Below are 23,074 nucleotides of genomic sequence, written 5' to 3'. Positions count from 1 at the left end.
AGTACCCTCTCAGTTCCTCCCCTTCACATCTAATCCGAAGACAATCTCATTACTTTGTGATATTTCAATTGGTTGCAATATGGCATGAACCTTTTTCTGTTTTAGCCTAACTATACTGAGCAGTTCTTCATTGCACCCTGAAGAATTAAACTCCACAATATCAGTCATTATAATGCTCTGTAAGAGGCAGGGTTGGTTTTTCATTACTGGCTATTCATATGATGGAAGAAAAATAGTGATATTGTATTCTGAGGAGGCCTGCAATTAAGGGTATTTCACTAAAACAAATACTTCTCTCTTTTCAACACTTTTATACGAACAGAAATAACTTGATTATGGATTAAAGTACACAAAGGATTTAAGGAAATTTTGCATTCTGAACCCAGATTAGGCCAAGGAATTGCAAGAGAGTATATGGGGAGAGAAATAAACATCTGGCTCTTGGTCTCTCAGCCGCATGGCAAAACTGCTGAAGCTTGACTAACATTTGACACCTGTTGTAAAGACCACAAAAATCAAGTGCTGTCCCTATTTTACACATAACAAAATTAAGGTAAAAATATACACAAGTTAATCCATATATCGTCAACAGGCAACAAATCATTTGCTTAGCCCAATACTTCTGGTTAAGAGATTCAGGAGGAAATTCTCAGATTATTCTGGCTAATAATCTGAAATACAATTAACCCATAAGGTCTCATTTATACTAAATTGCACAACATGTGCACTACAAAATGAAGTGCACTACATAAATGAAGCATACAACATTTACACTGGTTTAATAATTATAATAATAATTTTAAAACACACAATGCCACCTTCGTAAATTAAGAATAATTCTCAACAATCAATAAACCAATAACATCATCATAAAGACAGGGACATTCAATGGGAATTACTCCAGATGTTTTTGCTTAGAGTTGCGGGGGACAGACAGAGGAAGAAGTATTTAGGATGCAAAATCTCTTTCCAGCCCAACTTTCCAACAGAGATAATTACCACTCAGTGCAACTGCCCCACAAGGCGGCCTCATTAGTAGTTTCTCTCATCATGAGATGATTGTGTTATGTACAATCTCATTAGTGAGCATACTCACTATCAGAAAATCTCCTTAATCTAACCTCTTGACTGTTTATGTCAGCTGGATGTTTTCTCTCCAAAAATAATGTGCTGAGAGTAAAAATACTGCTCTGTAAGCTCTTTGGGAAGTAAGCTCCTTATTTCTTCACTTCCCCTTCTCCTGAGCTTGAACCGAACATACAAATTCTGAGGTCCCTTCAAATTGTAGAAAATATGCAGCAATACATTTTATACTAACTGTGCAATGTGTAAGTTGTTTATCTATGAAAATCATATGATCTTCAAACATAATCCTTATCTATCAAATTTACATCCTACTCTTCTCTCCCAACGGCAGCAAATATATTTGTAATTTTGTTGTTGTTTAGTCATAAAAACATCTAAAAACAATCAAACACAGTGAAACATTTTATTCTCATGTTATACTCCATTCAAAACTTTAAAAAAAAATCAAAATACAGCTTATAAACACATAAATAAATGAATTCAACCAATCGTGTGTCTGAACACGCCAGCCAAAACACAAATATTTTCAGCAAGGATCTAAAGAATACAACAGCGGCACCTGCCTAATGTCTGTTAGGAGTTCCAAAGTAAGGTGTGGTGCCTAATGAACGCAGTACAGACACTGCATGACACTTGTAGAACTGTAACTTCTGCAGATCATTCATGTAGATATTATCACCGATGCAGACACAATGCTATACAACAAACAAGGGAAGAACATCAGAATTCTTGAAGGAGCATTGTCATACTATGGTCTGCTCCCAATCATTTAACCAAGAGTGGCAGCATAATGTAACCCCTGTGTGGGACCATGGGGTAGAGGTAGGGAAACACATGATAGAAGTTGCGGTTTTAAAGAGTGAAATGCAGCTTGAATTGCCCAAATTGAGTAATTACTGATGACAGAGGCACCAGCTTCTCCAGTAGGTGCGAGGTGTCTGCGCATGCGACGTCCTTTGATATTGAGGGACCCCAGCCCATGGTTAACCTTTGTCTGCTAGCATTGCTTCTCACAAAGAGATACAGAAATAGGGTGGAGAAGTCTTACTGCTGCAGGAAACAGGAAGTGGCATTAGACACACCTGGGGAATGCCTGATTGCAAAAGGCACAGGCTTGGGCCATGTGAGAGCCGAAAGATAGTTAGATTTAAGAATTTGGCACAGAAATGGAAGGAGCGAAACACTAATAATTACATGTTAGGAGAGGGAGAGGGAGAAACAGAGCAGGTTTCCAGAATTTCAGCATCATCCAAGGGTTTGGAATCATATGCATAAATGAAAGTTGTCAGAGCAGCTAGAGGCACAAGTCTACAGTTACTGAAAGGCAAACTTTGTGCCATCGAGAATACTGGTGATGATCTGGGGGGATGGAACAAAGGTACTTTCATTTGTTGTTCTTGAGGCCTGCACTGTGTGATCTGACTAACCCGAAGAACATAACAAACATAGAAGAGAGGCAAGGGAAGAGAACACTTCAGCAAAATGTGGAACAGCTTAAGTGACAAGAGGACAAAGAAAGACTTAATAATGTAATCTTTAAATGAAATAAAGAATTTGGTTTCTGAGATGGAAGATTGGACTGAGATACAGACAGAATGCTTAGTTAAAAGGTGTTATGCCAACAACATGAGGTAGGACAATACATGCGTCCCACAGCAGTATGATTTGGCAAAGGTGAATGTCATGTGTCAATCACAACAGATAGTCCCAAGCCTATACGACGTTTCAACTTGTGTGACAAGGCCGTCCCACATGCAAAACGAAGAGGCAGAGAAACATAATAATTTACAGCAATTAAAGGGCTGTGCCAGTTGGAAGGAGACTTCTGTTTTATGTGGGCTAATTAATGTCCAAAATAGAGGCGGATACTTGTATCAGCAGGTAGCACACCGATCAGATGCATAGATAAGCTTTAGGATACATTTGCAGTTCTTGCTCATCCCAGTCCAAAGACTTATCAACTATAAATGAGGATAGCCAATGTACAACCAGATTTGCTTTCTCAGTCTTGCTCATTTCACAGTCACCTGTGAAGCTAAAGGTGTTTTAGGGCATATGTAAAGTGCCAGCTGAACTAAGCATCTTCGTAACAAAGAATGGCTGCAAAGCAGGTGAGGGATGAAGGAGTTAAGGCTGTGGAAGAGCAGCTGCTGCCTTTTTTGCTCCTTCAACTTTAAAGGTAAAGGACAATGTACAGTTGTCTGATATAAGAAGTAGCAAGCCTATTATTAAATTATATGACCAATGATATTTGTATGGAGATATAAACTTGCTCCATATATAGCTGAAAATGATGCATTTTTTCATTTTGTTTGATGAAGTGCTCTGATAGTTCAGGAACCTGCATACCAAAATCAATCTTCTTCAGATATACTATTTTCTTTTCTTTCAATATTAAAATTTTACACTTACAGGAACTAGAGCTTTGCCTTTATTGACTGGGGATCATATATTATCTCTTAAGTTTCAATTTTAAAAAATAATTTAAAATTCTACTGATGCACAATTGAAACCATTAATGATTCCCTACTGTTTTGTTTAGATTTTAATTTAAATTTAACCATTCTTAAAAGCCATGACATATGGTTTCAGTAAACGAAGTATTGCTTGCACCAGCAAATACCTTCCTTCTGGGTAAGTACTTATTTTCATTTCTAAAGAGTGCCCATCTGTTTTTCTGAACACATATACAAATTCTTATTGAACACACTATTACAGAGCAATCTGATGAATGTAAACAGACCTGAATTTTAAAAGGGTGGGGGTGTTTCTCATCCATCAAAGATTCTAAAATACCATGGCTTAGATCTTGGACTCCGTTCCACTGATGTGATCAAAGTTCTGCTCCCAAAACACCCTCACCAGCAGAATGGGGGACTTCCTATGCTCATTTCTCCTTCCCTCTTGAAAGTATTTTCCAGTTTGAAGTAAAAACAGCCAAAAATTGCCTCCTCTTTTCTGCCAGGGAGATCCTCCACTACATGCTAAGTCTCCTTTAAGTGGGAGGAGTCCTACCAGTCACAGAAAGAACAATTAGGATGCAAGCCTATATTTTCATCATACTTCAAGAGGCACAGATTTACTACTACTATACAGGGATGGGATGAACCATTTTGTAGATTAAACGTTTTATGACAGAACTTCTTGATACCGATTTTCAGAAAATTAAGGGTCTGCCTTTAGGATCAGACTTTAGGCCTTCCTATGCACACAAATATTAAGTCCCATGTTCCACCTATGACAACAAATGACAATTTTCACCACCAGCATGGTATGGTAGTTAAGAGTGCCAAGCTAGGGCTGGGGATACCCAGGTTCAAATTCCAATTTAGCCATGAAGCTTGATGTGCGTGACCTTGGGTTAGTTTCACAGGGGTGTTATAAACCCGGGGTCAGCAACCTTTTTGAGCTGTGGGCTGGTCCACTGTCCACTGTCCCTGATCATGTGGTGGGCTGGACTATATATATATTTTTGGGGGGGGGGGAATGAACAAATTCCTATGTCCCACAAATAACCCAGAGATTCATTTTACATAAAAGCACACATTCTACTAATGTAAAACACCAGGCAGGTTCCGCAAATAACCCAGAGATGAATTTTAAATAAAAGGACACATTCTACTCATGTAAAAACACACTGATTCCCGGACCATCTGCGGGCTGGATTGAGAAGGCGACTGGGCCGCATCTGGCCCATGGGCCTTAGGTTGCCTACCCCTGTTATAAACTAAGGTGCAGGGTGGGACTAGCATGTAAATTAGGCTCCTTGGATAAAAGGATATGTAAACAAACAACAGCAGGTGGAAAGTTTGCGACTATAGTCACATGGCCTAGACATAATCAATGTCAGATATTTTGATTATCATTGTTACAAATTCTCTCCATGAGGTATCATAACACCACGAATACACAGTGTAACGCATGCCAATGTTTTGAATGAATAACTGTAGCACAGTTTTTCAGTCACAAACATTTTATATCTTTGGTCCTGTCATGTTGGTGGAACAGTGCCCTCCCTGCAAAATGAGGGCATATGCTACTTTCCTGGGTAGATCATCCCAAGTAAGAAAGACATACCAATATGCTTTACTTAGGGATTTTTACTTGAGAAGTCAAGTTGAGGTCAGTTCCAGGAATGCAGCCTCAATAGGCAGGGCAGGGCGTAGCATGCACAGCTGCTAAAGCAGAGAAAGAAAGGGAGAGCGATCTAAAAGGCCCTTGGAGAAGCTGGAAACAAGACAAGGAATGGAACTGATGAGTTCTACACCATGAGTGCTTCACTGCATGGCTAAAGTCTATTGGTAAGAACAGAGAATGTACAGAGAATTAGGGAAAGGAATGACCAACTGGTGGAAGTGCTTGAAACCCAGGAGGCCCATGTTTTAGAGCACTGGTATTCAACAGGTGGCCCATGACCTGACCTAAGGGGTCAACAGCAGCAGCACCATGCAAATATATGATAAAATAAAAAATAAGAACATGGTCCCCTAATGCATGTTTAGGGCTACTGCCAAGCCCCAGTCCTGAAGAGGTGACATGGAGGAATGTTCAATCCTAAGTACCAGCAGCTCCCTAGTTAAAGGGTTTCCAGGGCTTACAGTTCTAATAGCTTCCATACTTTACAATTACTAATATTTTGCATACGTATAAACAGAAGAATAGATTAATTGAATAATCTTTACTTACATAAGATAAATCTTAAGTATCAAAATGATTTCCCCTCGAATTACTTCCTACAGTTTTAGCTGTTGGCAAAAGTTGGTATAAAGTGCTGTGCCTTTGCCAATCAACGAAGCAGAATAAATTTCATAGAAATTACTATTAATCTCTCTAATTTCATATGTGCAATTATGATATTTTCCAAAAAAAAGAAAAAGAAAAAATGTTCAACTGATTTTATTATTTAAAATATACTAAACATGTTTACCGTTGCCTTGAGTCTTGTTCTTTCTAAACCAGAGAACAGTACTTACCATTTTTCAAAATGGTTCTTAAAGATATTGCAAGGGAAAGGAGATGCTTTTAGGCAACAAAGAGTTAATACAGAGCTGTCTGGTATCTGTTCATTCTGCCAAAAGAGAAAAAAGAGGGAGGAAATAATGTAAATTAAAATATATCTCATAAGAAATGCTAGTACATTTGGGTGCTACCTAGAAGGGACAGCCTTGAAAACCAACCAAATGAAAAGTAGAACTTCCAGAATACAATACTAATTAGTTTTTATTCCGTAATATGGAGGGAGATAATTCATCCTCTTAGTACATCTGGGTGAATTTTCTGACCTTTAGATATCGAAGAGATGGGCTCTGAACAACAATCCATTTACAAAGAATTTGCATTCATTTCTAAAAACAGTACTGTATATATAACAAGTGCTGTACAGAAACAAACTCAGTCATCACAATCACTGACAGAAAGCCTAAAAACTTCCACTGACTAACAGCAACAGCCCTGTTACGTTTTATTTTAATACGTTTTTGTGAGTCATGATCAGAATGTGCAGAGTATAGGCCTTTACAGAAATGGTAAGGCTTGACATTTATTCAAGTCAAGGGGATAGTCTTGCTAGATAGAACAGAGTTAATCTAAAACCAATTTCCTCAAGGCATGTTACAAATTAAACATTTATTAGTACAGTTAGACTGATCTTATTTGGAATATATGAATTACTTGTCTATCTCAGTTTAAGAAAGGAAAATAGATAATATAGCTTTTTTTCTTTTTTTTACTGGAGAACTTTGAATTTGAATCAGAATATACATGCCACATCATAAACAGCTTTAAAAGTTTCCCCAGTTTCGAAAGGGGGTTGCTGTGTGACAATGATGGCAGAGTATGCTTTTCTTTAAGAAACACAACCGAAAACTCAATTGGGCATGGAAAATCAGCTGCCAGCATTCCTTGGATCCCAGCCTACTACTACTTCAAGCAGGCAAAGGGAAAAAGGGATAGTTATTTTTGGAAACTATGCCAAATGTATGAATACAGGAATAAATCAACTATTTGGAGGAAAGAGAGAGGCAGAAAAGCAAATATTTAGCCAGCATTTAGAAGGCTGCTAATATGAATCAGACAATTGATATTAAATACAAATCTGACTAGATCTTCTGCATAACGCAAAATCAAGTATGACTACTATACTCATGCAGTTGAGCAACTGGTTGGCACAACTTTCATTATCAATATTCTGTTGCAAAGAGATCTAATTTAAAATGATATATAATGAGTACATTTTGTGCAATAAAGATCAAAACAAAGCTTTCCATTCAAGAGAAAAAAGCAAATAAAAAGGAAACAAATGATCAGCCATCTTCCATTTATATGATAGTCCAACTATCAAGCTCCATAGCTCTTAAGAAAATCCTCAGCTGAGAACACCCAAAATTGATTAGATAAGAGGTTATACTTAGTTACAGATGCCATCTATTCATCTTCTCGTATTTTTATCTGACAGATCATTCCCAGCCTTGGAACAATTTTTTTTCCTTTCTTGATCTGAATTTAAAGCCTCTTCTAAAAAAAAACCACCAAACCCTTTGGCCCATTAGCCTACAGCAACATTAGTCAGTCTGATGCTAGAGCAATAAAACATAGTGATCTGGGCAGCTCACAGGCAACCATGAAGGGACACAATGATCAGGAATGTAGACTATGTTTAGGAATGTACTACTTGAGTAGTGTAAACACTTAGTCACCACGCACCTCACTGACCTGTCGAGTTTTATTTAAACCCCTTACATTCATCTGATAAATAGGGGAATATCAACAGAACCAAAGCCCAACCGAAGGCATCTTTAAATACAGAATAGATCTTTAAAATAAGGGAAAAGTAATTATTACAACACTCTGTTATTATTCGTCATGCGCTTCATTTCCCCCCAAACATTACTTGCACAGCAACATCCCAATTTAGGGAAAGCATGCAAAACTGCATTCAGACACAAACACACGATTGTGCTTGTGTGTACATTTCACAAATACGTTCATTTCGACTAGATCTCTGCGCTTTCCAGAGACAGGTCACTGGGCCAAATGGACCAAAGCTGTATTCTCGCTCCGCTCTGAAGTCGACCAGGTAACCTTGCAAGAACCAGATCACTAACGTAGTGATCTCTGTTGGCTTAAAAAACAAAAACAAAAACGGCAACAACTCCAAAGCTTGCCCACCCTGAGCTCCCTTAGAGGAAGGATGAGAGTGAAGCGTGGCGAAGCGAGGGAGAGCACAGCGTGCACGGCGCTGTTCGGAAGAGACTCAAGCAGCTGGCACGCAAAACCCACACGTAATTCAAAACAAGGATATTGAATCCACAAGAGAGTGACGTGGTAACGAAGAAACAAGGACAGCGACTGGCTAACTGTGGCCGTTCATGGGGTGGGGAGCAAGACAAGCGCCCCACAGACCCAAGGATGAGCCTGATACTCTCTTCCCACGCAGGGCAGACCTCCTAATTTTCCCGCCCCCCCTCCTAATTAGCACCCCCCCAAAATCCCAGGTGCCCCACGCACACCGTCCCTCCATTACTTGCTCGCCCCTCTTCTCGCCCTTAAAACCGGGTTTCCATTTCAGGAGGCAGCAAAACACGCAACCCCGCGGAGGCTCCCCTAAGGGAGGCGGGAGGAAAGAGGACCCCGCCAGCGGCCGCTATGGCAGCTTCGGCTTCCTTCTCCCCTCACCTGAGGTCGCGGCCGCCTCGCGAGGCTTCCGGCCAGCCCCTCGCGCCGGCACAGCTGGGCTCAGAATGGACATCGAACGAAGCTACCTGTGACCCGGCTGCGGACTCCGGAGACTCAGCCCGGCGGCGACGGCGAGAAGGTGAGCACCACAGAGCTCCGCAATGCCTAGAAGGGAGCCTGACCACGGAGAAGAGGCAGACTAGAGCGTCGCCCCAGCAACAGCGGTGCCGGAAACGGAAGTGGGAGCCCCAGCCCGGCCGCTAAAGTCGTCTGGGTGCCGCGCATGCTGGTCGGCCTCGTACCCCGCAAGGTCACCCACGTGCGGGATGCTGCGTTCGGCGGTGGCGGCCTTGGCCCCGTCGGGCCTGCCGGGGCGCCCGTTGCTGCTGACGGCTCTGAGCCTGTCGCCTGGGAAGCGGCTCTCTTCGCAAGGCTCGGCGGATCAGAGCGAGCAGCGCCGCGGCCCGGCAAAGCCCCGCTTCCCTCCTCTGCGGATCCCCGAGGAGGCCGAAACGACCCGCTTGGTGGCGGAGAAGGCGCGGGCCCCGCCGCCCCTGCGAAGGTTCATCGCCTGCCCCGACCTCGCGCGCGCCGTGGCCTCCAGTCTGCAAAGCGGGAGGGGCTCCGAGGGGCCGGAGACGGTGGTGCTGGAATGCGAGCCAGGTGAGGGTTAGAGACGCTTGGTCCTCTTTACCTGTTACAGTGGTACCTCGGGTTACATAAGCTTCAGGTTACATACGCTTCAGGTTACAGACTCCGCTAACCCAGAAATAGTGCTTCAGGTTAAGAACTTTGCTTCAGTATGAGAACAGAAATCGTGCTCCGGAAGCGCAGCAGCAGGAGGAGGCCCCACTAGCTAAAGTGGTGCCTCAGGTTAAGAATAGTTTCAGGTTAAGAACGGACCTCCGGAACGAATTAAGTGCTTAACCCGAGGTACCACTGTACTTCGACTTCTGCATCACTCGCTGCACCAGCAGTGCCCCGGATCTTATTGCTAAGAGTTGGAAGGGACCCCAAGGGCCACCTAGTCTAGTCTTGTAATGCAGGAATCCTGCCCGCCACCATCCCTGTTTGGGCTCGAAACACCAACCTTCTGGTTAACAGCCAGATGCACTGACCGATTGCGCCACCTGCAAATAATTCTTTTAGAATAAAGAAACAGGGTGTTTTCAAAGTAGGAACCTAGGAGAAAAGTATTAGAGTCACACCTTTAGTTGATCTAGTTCTGTATCATCAACAACACTAGCTGGCAGTGATTGCAGTTTCAGACCAGGGCCTCTCCCAGTTCTACCTGGAGATGCCTGGAAATGGCATCTACTGCATACATTCTGCCTGTGTGTGACGGGCCATGCCCAATATATATAGGCAGTGTTCCAGAGTGTTTGCCAACAGTATTTCAATTACTTTTGGATCCTAGATTTTAACCAAATGTTTTTCTGTCTTGTGATTCCGTACCTTGACTGTTAGGCTATTGGATTAGACAGTACTAAGGAAGCTTCCATTAGCATCTAAGGCCCAATTGTTCCTTCCCCTTTTTCTCTTGTGAAACTCACCCCCGTTTGCTCTCCTGGCAAATGGAACAGTAAAACTAATGAACAAAATCTTCCACAGAACCTACATACAGCGTTAAGCTTACAAGGTGAACTTCAAAACTCTCTGTTGAATGCAGTGCAAGGCATTTCTTGAAGTTTCAGGTGCCAATTAATTAGGCATCTCTAATTGAAATATGATCTGTGAAAGAGAGCTTTCAAAATCATGATCGAATGAATGCATATTGCAACATATGGGACTTCTTAGTTCTGAAAAAAAGGCAAGTATGGTGAGACATGGCAAAGGCAAATAAAATTATGCATGATATGGAGAAAGTGAGTACAGAGACATTTCCCCCATTCATAATACTGGGGTCATCTAATGCAGCTGAATGTTGTAAGATTTCAAGCAGACATCTACTGCTTAACACTGTGCATAGTTTAACCATGGAATCTGCTAGCCAAAGATGTAGTAATGGCCACTAACTTTGACAACCTTCTAAGGGGGTTTCATGCAAAATGAATCTTATCGGTAGCTACTAGTGATGATGGCTGTTCACTACCTTCAGAATTTGAGGCAGTATGCCACTGAATGCCAGCATCTGGAGAGTACAAGGGAGAGTACTGTTGCGCTCATGTCCTCCTTTGTGGCTTTTGGTTGGCCACTGTGAGAACAGGATACTAGTCTAAATGGGCCTTGGTCTGATATCACCTGAGATATTTCATTTTTAATATAAATGTCCCACAGTTTCTTTTATAAAATTTGTTGTTGATGACTGCTGGCTGTCAAGAGAAATATGCTGGCAGAAACCCCAAAGTATATCAAGTTGGCCATTGTTTTCCTCCAGTTGTCTTCAGCTGAAGGTTATACTATTGAAAAGTTGTCCCTTCAATAGTTTTTTTAAAATTCACATTTCTTGCAATTTTTATTTCTTCTTTATGCTTGTATATAATATGTTGCCAACCTAGCAGTTTGAAAGCACTCAAAGTGCAAGTAGATAAATAGGTACCGCTCTGGCGGGAAGGTAAATGGTGTTTCCGTGCGCTGCTCTGGTTCACCAGAAGCGGCTTAGTCATGTTGGCCACATGACCCGGAAGCTGTACGCCAGCTACCTCGGCCAATAAAGCGAGATGAGCACCGCAACCCCAGAGTTGGTCACGACTGGACCTAAAGGTCAGGGGTCCCTTTACTATAGTATGTTGCAAGGGATATAATCCAGTGTAGTCCCTTGAGAAGTTTTGCATGTTTACATTCATATTTATATTTTTCTCTTCTTAAGTTACAGGGCCTTTGGGTTCTTCTTGCTCATTCTTTTAAACTAAAACTGTGTTTAATGCCGGTGTTTAACCCTGGATTTTTATTTTTTTTAGGTCCTGGAGTCTTAACCCGAACATTACTCAATGCTGGTGCCCATGTGATAGCTCTGGAGAGTAATAAGTCATTTGTTCCTGATTTAGAGGTAGGTTTGTACACGGGGGACTGAAATTTGTGGCTAAACGAAAAGATAAGATGATTGATGGTTTAGATTTAGAACCTGGACCTCTCACAAAAATCTGTAAAAGGACAAAAATGAGAGATTTAATTTATCTCAAAGTATATTGTTTTCCTGACAGGTTAGTCATTGATTGTTCTTTTTCTTTTTCTATTTTTTGTTTTATTTTGGTTACAAGTATGTCTCTATCACTCAATTTATCGTAATTTTTTTTTTAAACCAAGATTTTATTTTATTTTATTTTATTTAAAACCAAGATAAAGGCACAGGATAAATCCCAGCATCTCCTGTTAAAAGGTCTTGAGCAGCAGCTCTGGAAAAATCACTGCATGAGACGTTGGAGAGAGGCTGCTCTCTGAGTAGACAATACAGTATTTGGCTAGATGGGTTAATAGACTGACTCAGTTAAAACAAATTCAGATGTTAATTTCACCTTCTAATGATTTGTTTCTGTTTAGTCTCTGAAGGAAAAAGCAGATGGCCAGCTAGAAGTGGTGCATTGTGACTTTTTCAGATTGGACCCTATGGGTATTGGATCCTTGAAGCCACCTTTTATGTATTCTGAAAGACTTTTTGAGAACTTGGGCATCTTAACAGTTCCTTGGACAGCAGGTACTTAAAATTGGTACATATCAACTGTAGATAATTAGCAGATCAATATTTAATTGTTTCTATTTGGCTTTTTCCATATGGTGTGCTTGAGGCAGATATCTTCAGATGAAACAACAGCAGTTAAATACATTGTAAAATGGCACCTGTTAAACACGTTTTTCCAAAGCTTTTTAGGAAGAGGAAAGTTTTCATGGCTTGCCTAAAGCCACTGCTTCCCAAGGGAGTGTTCCGTAACTGCTTTGGGAACTATTATGATCCAAAGGTTGTATATAAATATAAAAATGACTGTGGTGCCACCGTGGAGATAGCCCTGTATCTTGTGGATTGCCAGTCTAATATTTGAATGTTAAAGCCTCACTAGAGGATTTAAGAGGTCTCATATGAAGGGTAGCAATATTCAAGGCATTAATTAAGTGGGAGTTATTTTTGTAATGATTCTGCTATTGTCTATTTATTTGGTGGTTATTTTTTTTAGTAGCGGTGAACATATACATTTTTTTCATTCATTTTGGTTGATTTTCTGTACAGATATTCCTCTAAAAGTGATTGGAATTGTGCCACAAAGAAAGGAAAGGAACTTGATTTGGAAGCTTCTCTATGCCTTATATGAACGCAGTTCTATATATAAATACGGAAGAACAGAACTGAACCTCTTTGTCAGTGAAAAAGAATACAAGGTATTTATGTATAAGATAGCTTAATAATACGCCAGCTGCTATGTGGTTGTGTTAAAATAATCAAACATACTTTGTAAAAGTTATTTTAATGCAGTGTATAGATGTAATAATTATTTTAATTTTTAAGCAAAGAACATCTCTGTACTTGTCAGTTCCATGAACAAAAAAAAGGTTTTAATAATTCGTATTGACAGCAAGTAGGGTAGTAATTATGTGTTGCACAGTCAATGAATAGATAAGTGCAGATTTTTTAAATTTATAATGAAACATAACCTTGGTTTTGATGCAAGTAGGAAAAATATAGGCTGCAGTTCTAAAAGATTTGGCTTCCTCTTTCAGTAGGCCAAATATCTGTGGACAATTTCTCAACAGAGGTTCTGTGCTTGTTAGGAATTTTTTTATCCCATTTGGGGGGAAATGTACTTGACAAATATTCAGAGGAACAAAGCCCTTGTATTAAGCTAAGGTTCTCTGGAGTAATTTCACAGAATATAAGTAAGCTCTGGCAAGCATTGGGAGATGACAGTAATGATCAGCAAGCACTCAGTGTAGTGGTGTGGGGTAAGGAACTGGAAAACCCAACTGTTGATTACAAACAAGAATTACTGAAAAAACTTAATCTAATCAAGTCCTGCCTCTTCAATAGGGTTAATCCAGAATGATCCATTTTATATGTAAATGATTTCATCTGCATATAATGCTTTTTGCCCTTATGGTCACTTATATCACTTTCCTGTTACTAAGAACTTTTTTATTTTACCATTTGCTTTTCACTACTGCCTATCAGTTGCAATAAGGTATGGGAAGTGTTGTTTGCCATACAACTCTGGAATAATTTTACTAATCCATGGCATCTCTCATCCAAAGGAATGGTTTACTCATCTGCTCAGCTAATATTACATTAAGGTGGAGCTCTGCAACAAAATGTTGGTATAGTCCTGGTGTGCATGTAAAACTGGTGACTGGGGTTTGTGTGTGAATTTGTGTGCTCTAACTTGGGTCTTATTTCATATGCAAAACACACTGAGATAGGTTGTGGTTTTGTTTTTGTTTTTTTTAACATTTGAAAGTTCAAAATCAGTAAGACATGGGGCTTCTGAATGCAGTGGCGTGATTTGGCTTGGGAAAAGGTCTGAGGGGGCAGTTTAAATAAATTGAACTTTGCTCCACCCCAAGAGGAATCCAAAAGAGCCCCAGCCCTACCTCTGACCTGCAGTATTAATGGTGGACTACATTACGGGGCTACTATAAGCTCTTCTGGCTCCCCATAGCTCTCCAACCTGCAATATGGGTATAGCAGTGAACTGTACCCCAGGGTTCTCTCCCAGCCCAGCTTGAGGTACAGATGTACATTTTTTGTACTCTGTTTTAGCCAAACCTGCAGTAGGCATCTGCTACTTTTATACAGTACTGCAGAGTTGTTGTAGACTACCCAGAGCTGTATTCATTGTTGTCATATAAACCCCAGGATTGTCATAAACCACTCTTCCCCGTAATCCCTTCTAACGTGAATGAACTGGTTTTGCTTTGAATCATCAAAATTTCAAATATGAACTGAATTAGAAAGAGCAGGAACTCTATTCTTTGCTGTTACCTTGTGGGTATCTTATGTAATGAATTGGGGTTGATAACTTGGTACACAATCTGAGGTACATTAAGATAATTGGATTCTCCATTGATTTCTGTTCCTGATGACATTTTAAAAGACCTTCTAAGAACCAGAAAATGAGTTAGTGGATATTGCTGTTTTTGCCGTATAAAGACGGACACTCCCCCTTGATGGTCGGAAATAGAATATTAGGTGATATAATAGAATATTGGATCTTCAGAACTATAGCAACTGCTTTGGAAGAAAGGGAACAGTAGTACAGATACTGAGTTGGCACAGTTTCGTATTTTGACTCATGACTGAAAATAGTACTCTAGTTCTGTTGTGGCATAACAGTGCTTCTAGTATAGCCTTGGACAAGCGAGACTTGTACCTTGATTCAACTTTCAGGTGCTGCTTGGAACTTCCTGCTTTAATCAAGCCTTCCAGTGTTCATGATAAAGTCAGAAATTTTGCATAAATATAAATGCTGTTTTTCTCCCTTGCCAGACTCTTGTTGCAAAGCCTGGGGAAACAAGAATCTATCAAGCACTAAGTGTACTATGGCAAACAGCCTGTGACATTCAGCTTCTGCGTATGGTGAGTGTTTAATACATGCAATGAATAGTAATGCAATGATACTTCTCTTAGGGCTCTTAATGGTAAGGTGATATTTCTGTTGTGCCAGGATTCACTTGGCTGGAAACTACTCCCACCCACCTGCTTGTAAGCAGGAAGCGCTTCCACCTGCCCCCAGGTGAGGATGTGCCTTCAAGGGATGCCACTCAGAAGGGTCCCTTGATCTTGTGGAGCAGCTTTTTGTTTTGCAGGCATGCAACAGGAAGCAAATATTTAAATACCTTGTGTGTAAAAGGTAGATTACCCATGGCACATTAGATCGCATTCTCCCAGATCTTTGTCATAATTTCTCAAGCAGTTATTTTGTCATTTCCTTAGCATTTATTGCTGTATAAATGCTTACATTCTTAATCAGAAGCCAAAGAGCTGCATGTGGTGCTCATGTATGATCGAAACACCACATGCTTCACTGATGGGGAGCCTTGAGCTGCCCTGAATAGGTACTGCTGAAAGTTGAGGGAACCTTTAGAGTAGGTGTTCCCAAAGTGGCCTGTGGACCACCAGTGCTCTGTGGCATGTCCTTATTGAATATTCATAAGAAGTTGCATTACTATTTCCTTCCTTCTAGGAGCCTTGGCCTTCATTTCTGACTAATTCAAAAAATGGTGGACTCTCTATACCAAAGAGTGTGGTAAGCTAAACATACTTGAATGCTTAAGGAAATGCTGTGTGAATGCAAACATTCTCAGATTCATTGAACTATTGTCCAGATTGCTGTTTTAGTGAGGGATACACAGGCTCATTCAGCTGTGCATTTAGCAATCAGCTCTCAGGCTCCAAATCTATATTGGCAGGGCTAGCGTCAGCAGCACTCATTGAAAATCCAGGTTTCAAAACATCTTTGTTGCTATACTTTTGCAATAATTGCCACGTCATTGTCATTGAATGGGATTGGGGGTTGTAAATATGGTGATCCAAACAAAATTGGTGCACATTATGCAAAATCCTGACTGGTGAACAAACTAGCATTTATTGGACCTCAGTGAAGGTCTGATTTTGCTTGCTAGCAGCCCAGTGGAACAGGGAGTAAAGCTTACACACACACACACACACACAGAAGGGGGAGAGAGAGAGAAATGATGAACTTCCTACTAGAGCTGAATGGTTACTCAAACTTACAGAATACGTGGAATTAGCCTCTCTCTCTGAAAGAATCAGAGACAAACACAGAGTTCATTCTAGAATGGGATAATTTCAAGAACTACTTGAAAAATAGTTGTAATATAAGCATGGTAGTTGCCTTTGAATGATTTCTGTGAATAATATATATAAAGGAAAATAACATCAAAATGGAAAAACGAATTTTAAAAAATAATGACAAATTAAAGTAATATGTTTATTGCAAAGGGAAACATGGAGAAAATCGGAGGTCTTACGTTTGTGTAGAAAACACATAGTTGAAATTATATGTAATTTTCTTTGTGAACATAAATATCCTTATTGGACTGACTGAAATGAAGATAAGTACATGCTGTATATATATATATGGAAAATGATTAATAAAGAATTTAAAAATCAAAAGAGAGAGAAAGAGCAAAGAATACTGATTGTAGCTGTAATAGTAGCTGGATGGCCATCTGTCAGGGATTATTTAGTTGTGATCCCTCCATTACATGGGTTGGGCTGGATGAGCCTTGGAATCTCTTTCAGCTCTGCCATTCTATGATTCTATGTGTTATTCAGTTTATTGATCTGGAAAGAAATGAAAAATGGAAATGATATGAAGCAGAATTATGAATCATACAGTAATATAGAAAATGGAAAAATTATATATATAACAAACGCAGGTGGCGCTGTGGGTTAAAGCCTCAGCGCCTAGGACTTGCCGATCGAAAGGTCGGCGGTTCGAATCCCTGCGGCGGGGTGCGCTCCCACTGCTCGGTCCCAGCGCCTGCCAACCTAGCAGTTCGAAAGCACCTCCGGGTGCAAGTAGATAAATAGGGACCGCTTACCAGCGGGAAGGTAAACGGCGTTTCCGTGTGCGGCTCTGGCTCGCCAGAGCAGCGATGTCACGCTGGCCACGTGACCCGGAAGTGTCTCCGGACAGCGCTGGCCCCTGGCCTCTTGAGTGAGATGGGCGCACAACCCCAGAGTCTGTCAAGACTGGCCCGTACGGGCAGGGGTACCTTTACCTTTACCTTTATATATATATATATATATGAGAATTATTACAGTATTCAGTAAATTATGATTAAATGATTAGCAATTGGGTATGATTTGCATATGGGTTAACATTTGTCATTGATTTAAAAAGCAGCATTGACAAAGCAATCTATCTAGATAAGTAACAGTTGGGCAACAAAGATCAGAGGGTTGGGCATTTTTCTATCAGTTAATTTCACTGTTTATATGAGCAGATCCACATAAAACATGGACTAAGGATTAGCATAATTCATCAGGGGAGGGAATGAAATGAGCAATTGAGACCCCTGTTGTATGAGGGGTTCCCAACGCAGTAACCTATGATACACTTGAAGTGTTGGTTTGCCCTTTCTGGAAAACTTATTGGGTAAAAGACACATGAATTAAATTCCTATGTTAATGTTTTTAATTTGTTATGTTATATGCAGCTGCTGCAGAATGACCACTTATGCTTAATACGGCTGACGCCAAGGAAGAATTTGTTTACAGACAGCTTGACAACTAGTAATTCAAGAATATTTGTTGTGATGGTGAAGCAATGCCTTGCTAAAAGCAAGACTAAACTAATAGATAAATTAAAGTAAGTAAAAGTCAATTTCTTTAGCTGACATCCAGCGTGGAAAAGAATTTAGTCGGATATGGCACTTGGCGTAAACCTGAACAATATTATATAGAATTTGCTTAAGTTTCAAAAAGCTGCGCATCTTTAGATTTGTGACTAATGTTTGAGAAGACTAGTCGGCTTTGTGGCTGGATACCTGAGCACAGTGGCTGGCAGCCAAGTGGTTACTGAGCCAGTTTGACTTTTGAATTTTTTAAAACAGCAGAGGCCCTCCGTCCCATTGCCATATCAAATACTATGTTTAAAAGCTGCTTTTATTTAAACATGGTTGGTTATTTGGCATGGAAGACACAAGGCCAAAGCCCTTTGGGAATGTAGAACTAGTTGCTTGGTTTTTTGGATCCTGAACAAAGACCTATTTTAGGCATGCCAATGGTAAGAATGTTTACTCTGAACAGGAGTCACAGTGCCATACCAAAAGCTGCTTCTGGAATTTCTTTCATTGCAGCAATAAGAAAAGGGAGGTTGGTGCTTGATAAACTTAAGTTCCAACCACCACCAGAGGTTTCAATATTGGCCATTTTATGTTTTCGACAGTCTTCATTTATTTTGTTTTTTTTATATAATTTTTTATTCGTTTTAAACACATTTATATTGTCATACATTTTACAAATTTCCAGCTTTTATACAATCTTTTGGACTTCCCTCAGCTCCTCTGATGATCTCCCATCTTTAAGATTTCTCCTGCATTTCTTAAATGTATATTACTTTTAACCTCATAACCGATACCTTCCCTTTTATTCAATAAGGCAATAATTCGAATTATTCCCCTTACAAAACTTCCTGCAAACCTACAAATGTAATCGAATCATCACAATTACTTTTCATATAGTCCGTAAATTTACGCCAGTCTTCTGTGAATATCTGGTCCCGCCGGTTTCGGATTCTTCCCGTTAATTTGTCCAGTTCTGCATAGTCCATCAATTTCATCCTCCACTCTTCTTTCGTTGGTAATTCTTGATTCCATTTTTGTGCCAATAAAATTCGTGCTGCCGTCATTGCATGCAAAAACAACTTACAATCACTTCTATTTATATCAGTTCCTACAATGCCTAATAAAAATGCTTCTGGTTTTTTAATAAATGTATATTTCAACATTTTCTTCATTTCATTGTATATCATTTCCCAGAAGTTTTTAACCTTTTTACATTCCCACCACATATGGTAAAATGTTCCTTCTTTTTCTTTACATTTCCAACATTTACTGCTTACCTTATACATTTTTGCAAGTTTAACGGGTGTAATATACCATCTATAAAACATTTTCATCACATTTTCTTTTAAGGCATTGCATGCAGTAAATTTTAAACCTTCTTTCCATAATTTTCCCCAATCATTCAGTCGTATATTATACCCAAAGTCTTTAGCCCAATTAATCATAACCGACTTTACCTCTTCACCTTTACAGTCTTCATTTGTATACATGTATCCTCAAAAGCATCCTGGAAACATGCTGTGATGCATTAACTTAAACACTGAAATCATTGTTTGCGTTTTGGGGTTTCATGATGGTGACAAGAAACCCTGGGTTGCATACCGTATTTTTCCCTCTATAACACGCAGATTTTTTCTCCTAAAAAGGAAGGGGAAATGTCTGTGCGTGTTATAGAGCGAATGTGTGGTTCCTGGAGCTGAAAAATCAGGCAAAAATCTCGGAGCTTCACGGAGAAGGGAAAACTGAAAAGAGGAAGCGGCTGCTTTCCTGCATTCTGCCTCAGGGTCTTACTGCCCACCCTCCTCTGTTTCGTTGCTGTGTTTGCTGAAACGGAACAAAGAGCAGGGAAAGCCCCTCCCCTCCAGGCAAGCAGCTCCGGTGCTGCTGGGGGGGGGAGGGAGAGAGAGAGGGGGAGGGAGGGAGAGAGAGAGGGGGAGGGAGGGAGTGAGAGAGGGGGAGGGAGGGAGGGAGAGAGAGAGAGAGAGAGAGAGAGAGAGAGAGAGAGATGGCTGGCTTGGGTGGGGAAAAACTTTTGCCTTTCTTTCCTCCCTCCCGTTAAATCCCTCTCCTGCATTCTTAGCCAGCTGCTTCTCTGCACACCCCTCTCATGTCCCTTCTTTGTTTTTCCTTCGCTCCCCACTTAGGTTACAAAGCATAGATCCACATGGATCCTCAGGATCTTTGCTGGGTCACCTCAAATTCACCATCAGATCACATAGCATGTCCATGGCTACAGCCTGCACCAAAAAAATCACGCACCCACTGTTGCCTGGGGCTGCAATGGTGCAAAAACGTGGTTAAAAAGCATGGATCCACATGGATCCTCAGGATCTTTGCATTGGGTCACCCCAAATTCACCATCAGATCACATAGCATGTCCATGGCTACAGCCTGCACCAAAAAAATCACGCACCCACTGTTGCCTGGGGCTGCAATGGTGCAAAAATGTGGTTACAAAGCATGGATCCACAGAGATTCTCAGGATCTTTGCATTGGGTCACCCCAAATTCACCATCAGATCACATAGCATGTCCATGGCTACAGCCTGCACCAAAAAAATCACGCACCCACTGTTGCCTGGGGCTGCAATGGTGCAAAAATGTGGTTATAAAGCATGGATCCACAGGGATTCTCAGGATCTTTGCATTGGGTCACCCCAAATTCACCATCAGATCACATAGCATGTCCATGGCTACAGCCTGCACCAAAAAATTCACGCACCCACTGTTGCCTGGGGCTGCAATGGTGCAAAAACGTGGTTACAAAGCATGGATCCACAGGAATTCTCAGGATTTTTGCATTGGGTCACCCCAAATTCACCATCAGATCACATGTCTGTGGCCACAGCATGAAGCCCAAAAATGATACATCCACTGTTTCATTCAGAATGTTTTTTCCCTTGTTTTCCTCCTCTAAAAACGATGTGCGTGTTATGGTCAGGTGCGTGTTATAGAGCGAAAAATACAGTAATTAGTTTAGCCATTGGAGTTATATTCACAATCTAACTGTTAATGGAAAATGATGTTTTAAGGAATGAAATCTGGCTTTGTTTTAAGGAATGAAATTTGGCTTTGTTTTAATAAGGTACTGATCAGCATTATCTTTAACTGTCCCATTGTGACTGATTCCCTCTCCCCCCCGCCTTTCTTCTATTTCAGTTTATGGAGTTCCCAAGGTGGGAAGGAATTGTTGAGACAGTTGGAGATACCAGAAAACATTACAACGGGTAGTCTGTATCCAGAGCAGTACAAAAGCCTTTTTGAGATTATGGAACAAGCTAATGAATTTGACCAAAGCTGGCTCTATGATGAAGATTTTTTGGAGGATAGCAGGGGCATCAATTTTTAATCTGAAACTGGTTTATTTTGAATAGGAGCTTGTTATGGTGCAAATGATAGTGGCTTGAAACCTCTTTATCAGTGAGGATAATTTAGTTGATAAATTATCAGGTGATAAATTATGAAGGTAATACCACATAAAAATTCAACATCTTACACATGCCCAATTTGTCCTCCATGGGAAATTTCATGTCATTGCATTTTCTAAGGTGCAAGGCAAAATCCTTTGTTGTTCAAAACATAGTGAACTGTTTTCAGTCCTGTTATTATTCCTTGTATTACAGCAGAGCTACTTTTGGAATATAAAGCAAACATGGCATACACTGCAGTTTGCCTCAAAAATAAATATAAAGCTTGAAATGCATAGATTTGCACACTTAAAAGAACCACCAGGTACTGTAAACCAAAAATTTGCCAAAAGAAGCAAGAAAATGTGTATTTCTGGTTTAAAGACTTGTGCTCAAATACTTGAATTACTCTAGAACTGGCCCCCACATGGAAAAATGTTTGCAAAACTTGCGCTGCCTTTATATATATATATATATTGTATAAACTTATGTAAATAGTATATAGTGAATGCACTTCAGTTATCCTGTTTTCTGACCAGGATGTTAACTACTATGTAAACTAAAAGAGGTTTGTCTCATCAGAAACCTTTTTCTAATTTATAAAAATGTAAATATTTTCATTAAAAATGCAATAAAACACTGTTTCTAGTCAAGAGACTGATTTCCTTTTGCAACTGTTTCATCCTGTCTACCCAGGCCCTTGTACACTGCTGTTGAAGAGCTGTATGAAAATTTCTCAAATATAATTGCCCGAATCAAATTAAGTAATTCTGATAGTGCAGAAATTTCCAACTGTACAGCAAAACTTTCCCCTTGCTTGCTCTTCCCTTTTTCCACTTTATTCTCCCCAAATCTGCTCTAGAGGGCTGGGGCAGAGGAAGAGGAAGGGAACTTGTACATCCGAAGTCCTTGTTCTAAGAACTAGTTTGTTGTTTGACTACCATAGAGGGGCGGGGAAAAGATACTGCAAGCTTCTTTGTGGATACTGTTTGTGCTGTTGAGGATGTACCGTATTTTTCGCTCTATAGGACACACTTTTTCCCCTCCAAAAATGAAGGGGAAATGTGTGTGCGTCCTATGGGGCGAATGCAGGCTTTCGCTGAAGCCTGGAGAGCGAGACGGGTCGGTGCGCACCGACCCCTCTCGCTCTCCAGGCTTCGCGGACCTCTCCGCAAGCAGCGGGAGCGCTCCCGCTGCTTGCAGATAGTTGCCTGCATGCCGAAGCCTGCGCACGCTGAGATCAGCGCGTCCAGGCTTCGCGGACCTCTCCGCAAGCAGCGGGAGCCAGCGCTGGGCTCCCACGGCTTGCAGAGAGCTGCCTGTTTGGGGGCTGGGGTCGGGGGAAGCTCGGGCCTCCCCCGCCCCAGCCCCGCGCCTGGGTGGGAAATAATTTTTTCCCCTTTATTTCCTCCCGAAAAAAACTAGGTGCGCCTTATGGGACGGTGCGTCCTATAGGGCAAAAAATACAGTATATAAAGCCAAAGACAGTTGGGAAATGGGGGAGGATAGATTATTAAAATGGAAGGACATGTAATCACTCCTTGCACAAGAAAATCTGCAATCATAAGAATTGCTATTGTTGATTCTGCTTAGCTGAATAAAGCACTACTGGGTCACTGCCACCAGAGCTATACGTGGAACCCCGCAATCATAAGAATTGAATGGATGATG

At 40.8% G+C, this 23,074-nt stretch overlaps 2 protein-coding genes across 4 annotated transcripts in view; one reads left to right on the top strand and one right to left on the bottom strand.

Annotated features, from left to right (window-relative positions):
* CNST (consortin, connexin sorting protein) overlaps window positions 1-8,958 on the bottom strand; it is a 42,768-nt gene extending 33,810 nt beyond the window's left edge. Inside the window, exons 1-2 of one of the 3 annotated variants that reach the window (XM_083732372.1) lie at window positions 8,761-8,958; window positions 6,060-6,154 (exon numbers count right to left, since the gene is read on the bottom strand). The gene's annotated coding sequence lies outside the window, so the exon portion shown is untranslated. The other 2 variants (XM_083732374.1, XM_083732373.1) reach the window with 2 other exon arrangements.
* A 128-nt stretch (window positions 8,959-9,086) lies between these two features.
* Window positions 9,087-22,056, top strand: TFB2M (transcription factor B2, mitochondrial; the record flags this gene model as incomplete). The annotated part of the gene is made up of 8 exons (XM_083732656.1): window positions 9,087-9,423; window positions 11,661-11,749; window positions 12,241-12,394; window positions 12,923-13,071; window positions 15,170-15,259; window positions 15,867-15,929; window positions 17,869-18,020; window positions 21,156-22,056. The coding sequence occupies 8 exons, from the start codon at window positions 9,087-9,089 to the stop codon at window positions 21,343-21,345; spliced, it is 1,224 nt and encodes a 407-aa protein (XP_083588782.1). The 3' UTR covers window positions 21,346-22,056.
* Window positions 22,057-23,074: the final 1,018 nt, after the last annotated feature.

This window comes from Podarcis gaigeae (genome assembly GCF_964106915.1).
Source record: "Podarcis gaigeae genome assembly, chromosome: 3".
Classification (NCBI taxonomy): Eukaryota; Metazoa; Chordata; class Lepidosauria; order Squamata; family Lacertidae; genus Podarcis; species Podarcis gaigeae.
Note: the sequence above shows the minus strand (reverse complement) of the source record. Positions and strands in the feature narration are given on the sequence as shown.